This window comes from Plasmodium coatneyi, chromosome 9 (assembly GCF_001680005.1).
Source record: "Plasmodium coatneyi strain Hackeri chromosome 9, complete sequence".
NCBI lineage: Eukaryota > Apicomplexa > Aconoidasida > Haemosporida > Plasmodiidae > Plasmodium > Plasmodium coatneyi.
Window position 1 is genome coordinate 2292565 of NC_033564.1, and position 11405 is coordinate 2303969.

At 39.9% G+C, this 11405-nt stretch overlaps 2 protein-coding genes across 2 annotated transcripts; both read right to left on the minus strand.

Annotated features, from left to right (window-relative positions):
* Nucleotides 1-3896: 3896 nt before the first annotated feature.
* Nucleotides 3897-5374, minus strand: PCOAH_00027890 (Uncharacterized protein; the record flags this gene model as incomplete). The annotated part of the gene is made up of 4 exons (XM_020059594.1): nt 3897-4369; nt 4519-4593; nt 4728-4785; nt 5101-5374. 4 exons carry the CDS (start codon nt 5159-5161, stop codon nt 4291-4293), a joined length of 273 nt encoding a protein of 90 aa, XP_019914987.1.
* A 614-nt stretch (nt 5375-5988) lies between these two features.
* On the minus strand, nt 5989-8825 carry PCOAH_00027900 (Dynamin protein; the record flags this gene model as incomplete). Its single annotated transcript, XM_020059595.1, has 4 exons — nt 5989-6015; nt 6134-6180; nt 6346-6476; nt 6583-8825. The coding sequence occupies 4 exons, from the start codon at nt 8823-8825 to the stop codon at nt 5989-5991; spliced, it is 2448 nt and encodes an 815-aa protein (XP_019914840.1).
* Nucleotides 8826-11405: the final 2580 nt, after the last annotated feature.

Consider the following 11405-nt stretch of genomic DNA (forward strand, 5'->3'; position numbering starts at 1 on the left):
TTATGTGTTTTTAATTTATTTTTCTGTTTGGTCTCTCTGCAGAAGTGCTTCAGGTTTGTGTAACTCTCAAGTGGAAACTGTTATCTTATTCTTTATTTTTATTTTGTTCTGTACTTCATTTACCTTGATCTTTATATAGTGAAGTGGTTATGTGTGTGGTTTTCTTTTTCTTTCTTGTATGCCACTTTGCAGCCTCTTTGTGTACTTTCCTGTACACTTGGTTTTTCTTCTTTTTTACACTTTTTTCTTCGTTTGTTTTTTTTTTGGGGGGCGGATATTTTCTTTCTACAAATTCGCTGACGCAACCAAATAGAACCAAACAAAGGGGTTAATCAAATTAATAAAACAATCAGAAAAATACGAAACAAAAAAAAAAAAAAAAACACATATATGTATATATATGTGGTAAAAAAAAACAAATGAAAGATAATGCTATGGAACGTCAAAAGATGCACATAAACAAAAATTAAAAATTAGTACATAGACACACGGTAACAAATTTACATAGGCTTAAACAAAATGTTCTACAGGGGTATACAATTGAAGCATTATTGCAGAGTGGACTGTTACGGAAAAAAAGAAGAGGGGTATAGCAAAATGGAAACAACGTTGAAACGAAGTGGCATGAATTAGCATGTAATGGCAAAAGGGGCGCACGGCAAGCGGAACAGAAAAACAAAAAAATTAAAACTGAGCTAACTGGCGTAAATATTAGGGACAAACTTAAAAATTAAATGAATCACAAACTCTATAAATTTACAGAAAACAAAAGGTCGTTAGCCCGAATACAGTTGGACACATTGCAAGCGTTACATCTGGAGAAAGAACAACAAAACAAAGAGGAGAAAATAAAAATTATAACTAATGTAGGTGTACAGGAAGTAAACTATCATTTTTGATGCAGAGTTATTGAAATGGCAATAAGTAGGAGGGGTTAATTTTTGTTAAAATTTCATCTGTGCATTAATCGCAGACGGTTACGCGGTTAAGCGGTCAACCGGTAAACTGGTTGACTGGCCAACTGACCAACTGGTCAGCTGTTCAAACACTTGTGCAAGTATAGAACGTTGCAAACAGATTAATTCCTGTCTACTCGCCCGAAGGTGCAAGTACACGAATGCAACACACTTGCGTAGATACACGCGCAAACACACACATAAATGTATATATGTGTGGACATCCACGCGAACGTACAAAAACATACAACACAAAAGAAATGTTATTATTTGCAATTCGGTCAAAAGTTATAGAATTGTTTTACTGTTTTTTTTTCTTTTTTCATTATTCCGCTTTCTCATGTATTTCTGTCTCTCTCTCACTCTCAATTTTGGAATTTCACAAATTAATACAAATGTTTGTACTATTGTGGCACAAAAAAAAAAAAAAAAAAAAAATCACCTTCATTCAGAAATCATTTTACAAAGGCAATACAATAATTTGTGTGCACTTCATATCTTTTTTACAGCTTTTTTTTTTTTTTTTTTTTTTTTTTTTTTTTTCTGATTGAAATTTATCAAAGCAAAGTAACAGCAACAGAAAAAAAAAAAAAGAAAGCTGAAATGCTCCTTTTTTTACTATATTAAAAATGTTTCATATTGTCTTATGGAAGCTTTTTTTCCACTTAACACAAACATTCTTTACACAGTGGTATACGACACAACAAAAACGAAGCAGTGGTAATAAACAATTACAAACTTTTTCCGGTGTTCGCAGTGATCATAAATTCGCCTGAACTGTTCATAAAAAAAAAAAAAAAAAAAACGATGTGGTGTAGAAATGCACTAAATGTTTATTAGCCGTTCATACTTCTTTTCCCATATATTAGCGCACAGTGTGGTTAGCTAGTGCGTAACGATAGGAAAGAATGACAGCCAAATGTACGAAGGAGTAAAAAACGAAGAAAAAAAAAAAAAATATTAAAATAATTCAATATGTAGCATTTACAACACAAACTTTGGCTAGCCAAAAAAAAAAAAAAGAAAAAGAAACACACAGCACGATGTTATGTAGGACGTTGCTTTCTTGTGAAATGTGAACGGCAGAACACATGTGTGTATTCACATATAAAAATTGTTATTGGTGTCGAAAAAAAAAAAAAAAACTTATGCTTTAAAATGTGTAAACGCGGTGATATGGATGAATTTGTGTACTTTACTTTTTCTCATTTTTCGCTCATGAATGTTATGCGTTTATGGTAAGTTTTTCTTTCTCTTTCTGTTTCTCTTTTCCTTTTTCGCGATCGCATCTATTGGTGGTTACGGCGTGAAACGTTCATGTCACTCTTCGGAGCAATGGTGACTCTACGTCTTTGTTTCATTTAGCATGTAGAAAAGCGTTGGCATGGCGTTGAAGGTGCGACGGTAGCCTACGCTCAGGTGCACATGTGTGTAAGCGTGTGCGTGTGTACATATATGGGTGAGAGTACACGTATATAGGCGTGTCTGTATATGGGCGTACGGGCAAATGTGTATTCATCCAATCACTCATTCATTTGGCGATACACAAATGAAGGCATTTATGCACACAGCATTTCGCATGGATATGGTTCTCTGCTTATTGGTCTGAATGGTTGCAATTATTACACAGTGCCTGTACAGGCGGTACGCACGGACGGGTGTGAAAGCGTGTGGATGGGTGGGAAAGCATATGGGTGGATGGAAAAACATATGGACGGATGTGAAAGCGTATGGATGGGTGTGCAGATATTCTGCTTCGCGTAAAAAGACAAACAAATGTATACCACTATCTTTTCATTTTTTTCACTTTGGTAATTTCTGCAAAAGTGTGTAATGTTTTCCTTGCTCGACTGCACTGGACAGGACATGCCATTTCTTTTTTTTTTCTTTTTATGAACATTGCTATGGGAAGTTACATTTTTTCAAACTTAGCTTTTCTTCTCACTTGCATTTTCCACATTTTCGTTTTTCTATTTTCCGTTTTCCTATTTTCCATTTTAATTTCCCCCCCTCGTAGCACATTTTTTTTTAAGTCATTTACACTGTTGTTATTCACTGCTATCCAGTGCACTCTGTTTGCTGCTTTAAAAAGCGAAGACAACAGTTAAATGCGGGCGGGTGGTAACTTTTTCCAGAATTATATGTGATCAGAACGAAATGTATTGGTTGCAAAGGAAATGTATAATTTGTGCTCTTCTTTTTCTTTGAAAATTCCAGCTGAATTTTTCATGAGTGGCAAACGCAGGCAGCACTGATGCGCGTTGGTGTCATTGTGCGTTTGTCATATGACCCACTTGGGAAGCTGCTCGATTGCGCAACTAACCACCTGTGTGATGGGTCGATTTTCCCCCACCGCCTCTTCACACATTTGTTTGTTTTTTCCCCTTTGGCGCATTTCCTCCTGTGTTCGGTCCGCCGTTCGCGCGCCAAATGCTCCCAAGGGGTAATAATTGCGTCTGCTTATTATTTTCGCCGTGTGAAGATACTTTCTTCTAACTGAAGGAGTTACGCGATGCCAACGCGTTATTTCGAGGTGGAAATTTCGTCAGGGTCCCACAAACAACGAATCGAAAGCTTAAACAAAGCAATGCTATATGACGCGATGCGATACGATGCGAAATGAATTGAGACGAAGTTAAGTCACAAAGGGGGGAAGAAAAACCATGCGTGCGTAGAAGAAGAAAAAAATGAGAGCATATTTTCCTTACTACTCTGCTGTGTGTTCCAATACAGGGTTACACAGAACGCACGTTCCATATGCTGTTGTATTTTGCATTAACTGCGATGAAAATGCCCCCAAAAGTGTGTGTGCAAATGTGAGCGATGGGGTCAACACATACACTACGCAGTGCGCATGCGAAGTATCAGTATGTGTCTGAATGTGAGTACTCAGAAATTTGAAGGGGGAGAATCTGTTCATCCCTTGGCTCATTTGAGTATTTAAAGCTGATCTGTTCACAATGGCATGCCAGATGGAGACCATGCAATAGCTTATCATTTAAAGTGGTTTGTGGGGTCGGTAACACGAAAAAGTAATAGAAAAAAAAAAAGGATCTTACATAAAAAAAAAAAAGGGAGAGTAAATGCAAGAAGGAGGGGTAAATTGAATGTATTATCTCCGTCGAAGCAATTTCTCACATATAATATACATGTACATTTCAGGTGTGGTCATTTTATGGGGGAGGGAAAAAATTTCTGTTGCACATATTGTGTAGTTTAGAACCCATCATGGGGGTAACTACTCCTAATTTTTCCTTCCCCCCAGGGTTGCTTCTATTTTTATATTCTTGTGTTGACGTTTTTCCAGCTTGGTTTTCTCATGTGCCAGGTCGACCTAGATGATGGACATATTGTGGGCCGAGTTGTCCGATATGGTTTTTCCGCACAAGTGGCATTTGCCCAATTTGTAGGCACTAAAAAGGGGGTGATAAAAAGGGGGGATGTGATGAAGGAGGGGGTTCCTTTGGGGGGGGTGGACCCATCATAGATGAATGTGCACATGTAGGCAGATATGCACAAATGCGGGTACATGTGCCGCGTTGGGCCCCTCTATCTGGCTAACCATGTGGAGCAGTATTTTCCGTCAAAGTGCAGTTGGCTGTTGCACTTTTTGCACTTGCTCTTGTTGGGGTTAAACCTAGTGGGAGGAAAAGGAAAAATGAAGAAGCGAAAAGTTACATCTTTAAAAGTGCACCCTTTAAATGACAAAAAGGTGTGTAGGTTAAAAGCCACGGGGGAAGACACTATTTTGTGCAGTTCGATGGGACATACTTTTGCTTGTTGTTTTTGTACTCCAGCAGTTTGTTCCCTCCATAAGACCTGCTTGAGCCTGTCGAGAAAAATGCATTTGCGTGAATTATTTTTTTTTCTGGGGGAAAAGTTGCACATGCGTTATTTTTAAGAAGTGCAATTGATTCATCGTAAAGGGGGGTTTATTGCAGCATAGTTCTGTTCAAATGCGCCGAGAATATGACTCATTGATTTGTGGGGAGGGCACGAAAATAAGCATAAAAATTGGTGCACATGTAGATATATACTTATGCTTTATTTATCGATGAGGTCCGCTTCCTCGACGCACTTTGAACAGGTTAATGTGCCATCAGGAAAATGGACGCATGTCGCAAAAAAAAAAAAAAAACATTACTGTTCTTTACGTCCGGGGTTGGCAGCTTTTTCAGCTTCTTCTCACACTTATCACATGGCATTTTTCGGAAAATATATTACGTCATTTGAGTAGGAATTGTTTCCCCCCGTCCAACAGAAAATGTTGTTGTGTGTTATTGATAATTCATTATTTGAGTGTTCCTTCCTGCATATGCGCCAGAGTTTTATCTATATATTTTTCCCCTTTACGTTTAAAAAATTGTTTTACATTTTACTTCACTTGGCTTTACTTCGCCTTTCTATGTTTAGAGTTTAAAAATGGGAAAAACTGTTTTTTTTTTTTTTTTTTTTTTTTTTTTTTTTTAATTTTTACCCTGTCAAAATGTTGCCACGTAAAAACATGCCAACACGTTGACATATCAGCGTATAGTTCATCATTTTTTTTTTTTTTTCTCTTTTTTAGCATAAAATGGGCAAATTAAAAAGTGGACCGAACGTATGCAAGGACGTGGAATGCGCACATGTTGCTTTGATGTGAAGGAGGGTATATGTACATATGACGTTCATACAAGGGGCACTTTTTTACTTTTATGCTGTATGGAAAAGCATGAACTCATGTGGAGAGCGTTTTTATATGACTGTCCCGCTCCCCACTGGTACATTCGCTAATTTTTACACATGCAATTTTCACAAAAAAAAAAAGAAACGCAAAACGAAGGGAAGCGAAACGAAGCGAAGTAACGTTTACTAAATGGTTTATCCAAATTAAGCAAAAGGGTGGATAAAATGGGAGGGGGGCGCGAAAATATATATAAAAGGAACCTGTTCATATATGCAGCGGTACACATTTGTATAATGCGATGCGCTGGACGGGGGTAGGGAAAGGTTCCTTATCGGATGCGACTTCAATGAGGGGTGCGTCGTTGGGCTAATCGAACAGGGGATTATACTGCACCTAAAGGGGGGGTTGCAAAATCGGGGATAATTTTCACGTGTGCGATGGTGGGGTGCATTTGTATGAATACGTATGTGCTGCACCTCCGTATGTATGTTTTACGGTTCAAAGTTGTTACCTTTTTTTTCATGGGCTCCTTTTCGAACAAGTGCTTTCCCTTGGGATCTGGACGGGGGGGGGGACGACAAAATGGTGCAAACGTGGTGTAACGGTGGGTGGAACATCTACAATAAACGGTGGGCACCAGATGAACTGACACCTGCCTAATTGTCGCAACTAATTTTGGTGCGAATCCCGTGGGGTGCTACATTTGGGCTCTGGCGTATTTACCGTTGAGCAGGTTCTGCTGCATGTAGGTGGAGGAGGGCATCTTCTGATTCATCATGCCGCTGGATTTTATCGTATTTGAGTTCATGGAGGTGGGAGAGGCGTTCCGGTTTTGCATCATCGGGTTGCGTTTGCTGTGTTGGTTAAAGGGGGGAAGAAGATAAGTATTAACAGGCGGAACGAACATGTGGAGAGAAGATTTACGTGTGGGGAGGCACCCCGTGTGGAGGCTGTGCGTACCTGATGGAGGGACCGTCACCCATGCTGTGCATGCTGCCCTGGGAAGAGCTGATAGTTTGCTTGTACGTCTGGGTGGCAGATTGCGTGTTTCCAGTTTTTAAGCTTTTCTGGAATTCGATCAAGTCTTGCTCATAATTGGCGTCGAAGAGATCCAAATTGATGGAAGTAATGCTTGGATCCTTCATGAGAACCTGATTGGCTTTTTTAAGAATTTCTAGTTGTCTATTTAGGTGTTCCCTTTCTTTAACAACATGAGGAGGTTCATTTAACAGGTCGTAGAGTTTTTGTTCACTGTTTAAATCTGAGTAGAGTTCGAATTGCATTTTTTCCTGGAGCTTCCTAATGAGGAAGTAACCGATAATTTTTGGCACACTATCTCTGACATTACGTAGGACAATGTTAAAGTAGCAATCTAACCTTCTTCTAATTTCTTGGATAAACTGCGCATTATATCTTGTTTTTTTTTTCTCCTTTGCGTTCCACATGTTCATAACAGATTTCTGAGCTGTACTGACAAACTTGGCAGCCTTCCCTGTGATGTACTCCTGGTCGCTCATCATATTAGAGTAGTACTTACTTTGCATGTTATTACTATCCACATTAGAATTGGACATATTTGATTGTTGTCTTTTGTTTTGTAACCTCTGGTGAGAGTTAAAGTCTTGACTTCCACTTTCATTGTTGGGGTCATCTTCATTGGCATTAATTATACTTCCGTGTTCGATAAGGTAGGAAGAGTCGTTTGTGAAGAGATAATTGGTCTCTGCGTCGATAAAATTTTCGAGTATATTATGTGTGTTTTCCTTCTCCCTGAGGAGAATTGTTTGGGATAGGTCCAGCACTTGTTCGGATAATTTTGGAAATCTTGCTAAAACTCGGTTCGCAATTTTCTGTGACAGTATTTCTAAAGTTTGGCTAACTTTATCTAGGCAGTTAAATACTGGTGCGTTGATCTTTTTCAAATGTGGTAGGATTAGGAACTCGAAGGTATCCGGGGACGGAAACCCTGGTAAACTATCCCCTTCATGCAAACATATAGCATCGTCAATATCGTTATCGCTCAGTTCGCTTGTTACATTTTTCCCAACGTACTCATCGAGGAATTCATTAAAAATGCTCCTCACCTTGAGTCCGCAAATGATGTCATTATTTTCTATAAAAACTTGTAACCTCTTGTCATATTTCCCCTTTAATGTGTTTTTAAATATTTCACAGTAATCCGTTATCATGGACCAGAGGAGTTGTGTCTTTTTCGTTGCGTCCAGGGGAACGTTGGTTCCTAGTTCGTACAACTTATCATTTATGAGTCTAATTTTATCATTTATTTCGTTCTTAATATCGGGGAGGAAATTTTTAATATGTCTGAGAAGTACTTTGGTCAATTTATCCGTCAGAGATGTGGTACCATACAATGTTGGTGGCAACTTCTTATACACTGGATGGTTTTGAAAATATTTCAATTCGTCCTTCAACGATTGGGCTATGGACTTTCCACTTTTAATATCCGCTGTGGATCGGTTCACCACTCCTGTGTAGCCCAACCGTAGGGTAATCTCATCGTTCATTAACATTTTACTTGCATCCGCTCCTTTGTCCATTAAATCAATTTTTGTAATTACCCCTATTGTTCTCAACCCCTTTGGATCTACCTTCCTCGCTATTTGTAACGCATCACTTGTTGACATATCTGCATTGGCTGGTAGGACAGCCAAGATAATCGTCCTGGGGTCCTTCACATAGCGGAAGGCCATTTCTCTTGTTAACCTTTCTATGTCATCTGTTTGGTCGGAATTTTTAAGAGGCACCCTTGTGATCCCTGGAAGATCTATGAGTGATAAGTCTGGACAGCTAGTCGAGTATATATTCAGTACAATTGGCTCATCTATAATTCCCTTATTCTTTCCAGCTAGTTCGTCCGTTAAGTTGTTTATGTGTTCCCTGACTTGGTTAAAGTCGGTAAACTTCTTACTTTTGTCATCTTCGAATATGGCCCAATGTTTAATTTCGCTATCCTCCTTTATGTGGATGAGCCTGAATTCTATTGGCCTCCTCGTAACTATGCCTTCACCTCTAGGGAGGAAGTCCAGCCCCACAATCGACTCCAGCACGCTGCTCTTGCCACTGCTCTGTGTACCCACCACGCATATTCTCGGCAGGTTGATGTATTTTTGCAGCCCGATGTCCCTCAGCTCGTCGATCACCGTGATCAGCTTCCGCAGGTTGTTGTACATGCTCGACTCCATGGTGCACAGTCACGATTAGGGTGGTAATGCTTACGCCTTCTCTGGGCAAAAATGGTGGTCCCTGCTACAACGCGCACGGCGAGATTTGCTAAAAACGGGTTTGCGCTATGGCGGTTCGTTGGAAGGCACCCCTCCTTGTCAAAACTGGTTTATAATACCCTTCGTTCCTCCCGTTTATACAACTATAAATATATGCTAGGAGGTACACTGTACGCACTTTTTTTTTTTTTTTTTTTCCTTCAGGGGAACTGCTCAATGTGTGCAACTTCGTACTGGCAAGCGTGGCACTTTCGAAAAGGATAATACTGGGAAACCGATCAATTGGGCAAAAAAATGGCAAAAATGTTAGCCCAATGCTGGCATAAATTTGCGAAAAATTGGCGAAAAGATTGCCAAAGGCACAGAAAAATGCGCCAACTAACCGGAAAAACGCTACGCAAAGGACGATTGCACACACCCATTCGCACGTACGCAGCGGGCAAGAAGATCATAAATAGTCGGCCTATCAGCAGATAAGCAACTGTTTTTTTTTATTTTGGCGAGGGGTAACATGCGAAAGGGTGTACATTTGTGCAATTTTCGAAAGACCGTACTATGTAAAATGTGCCGACTATTTCCACGTGGTAACAAGGGTAAAAAAAAAAAAAAAAAAAATATAATGAAACAGAAAAAAGGAAATCAAAAAGAAAAAGAACAGGGATAAAATAACAAAGAACGCTCATGCGATGTACTCCATACACTGATCATGTCTATTAGGAACGTTCCATCTCACAGTTGGGGGGCGGCGCAGGCAAAGCATCATTTGTAAACATTTGTGAACGTGCAGGGTGGTAGCTAAAGGTATGCGTAGGACGTCCGTTTAGAAGGGGCGCAAAGAAGTCACACAGGAGAAGCATGGGATGAATGTACCACCTATGTATGCACCCCCAAGGGGGACAATAATATTGTTTTGGGTACTTCGTCCAGCTTCGCCCTCTGGCACAAGGGGGATGTGCCTTAGCTGGTTATATTTGAAGAGGTAATTTTCGAGGATACTCAAAAATGGGTAATTGCTCGACGAATGGTTAAAAAAAAAGGGGAAAGATGAGTCCATGGTAAGGCCGCTCTGCGGGGTAAACTCTAAAAAGTTCAATTCGCCTGATTGAACCAGTGAGATTTGCGAATATGCAAAAATGAACGAAAAAAAAAAAAAAAGTTAATTAAATGTGGTGCTGTAAGCCTAGGCTAGGTCATTATACGTACATGCAGAAGTACATAAAAATACGTACACGTACTCGTAATAGAGTCATACGTACATATACGTGTACCGTAAATTTTTTTTTTTTAATACTTATATTAGGCTTCCCATTCTTACGCGTGCTTTAATTTGCCATATTGACGGCAGGCGCTTTCGCGGGGTCGAAAAATTTGCCCCTACATTTATTCACATATTAACTTATAAATTTGTGCTGCTTCTGAATACGATGCAACGTTTTGGTGACACGCCGAAGAGGGGGAAAGAAAAATGAACACATCGTTCTTCGGTTGGATTAGTTTCATGGTGACAAAATTTATGCTGTACAGTTTATCGGCACGGTTTTCTCAACTTTGAAGCCACTCGGCATTCCTCCCACGAAAGTGCCTCTCCTAAAAAGGGGACTAAACGACAATAATATACATATAGTTTTTCAACTTAGGTAAAAAATTACCAGTTCGTTGTTCATACAAATAGGGGCTATTTTTGGAGGCACAAAAGTTTTCCCCCTTTTGACGCAGTTCCGTTTTGGCTGTTGTTTTCTGGGCAATGTGAATCCCCCCCTCTGGGAGATCCAAAAAGCCCCCCCTTTTTTTCTTATTGCCTCTACGAGGGTCTATATTTCACAACGGGGGGGAGGTATCGGAAGGGATACTCTGAAGCAGACTTAGGACAGTGCACATAAGAACGCAGTACGGTAGGGAGGGAAAGCAAAAACATTTGTGCAACATGGGAACCTCCCCCAAATGGGACAAAAGCAACCGTCTGCTCATTTTCACCTTTTTATTTTGAGTAAAAAAAGATTAAACTGTTAGCCCCCTATGCAAGTGGTAGTCATTCTGAGTCCTTTCAGGGGGATAGCCCTTCTGCTGATACAGTGTGCATTCGTAGAGTTCCCCTAATTTGTCCTTAAAAAATGTAGAACCCCTTTTTTGCGACCATTGGAGGTTATAATAACTGTGTCGTAAATTCACCTTTAAATATATAAGTACATTTTCCATTCAACCACATTCTTTGATTGACTGTTTGTTGTACGAACAGCACACTGGGGGTGTGAAGTGTTATCGAGTGAGTTCGACCCGGTGAGGGGTGAACTCTTTCTTCAAATCATGCAAAGTTGTTTCCCATTTTGGTGGTCCCTTTTACGAATCTGTTTTTTCACCGTGTTGATGGGCATGTGTTGGTATAGGTGTGCAGAAAAAAAAAACAATGAACACGAGTTCTTCTTTCCCCTAAATTGTACAAATTGGCCGTGGTGCCCCCTTCGCCCGCAGTGGTAATTTGTCATGACGAACAGGTTAGGCCCTTGAGGAGAGGATGCTCTCCATGGGGATTCCCAATTAATG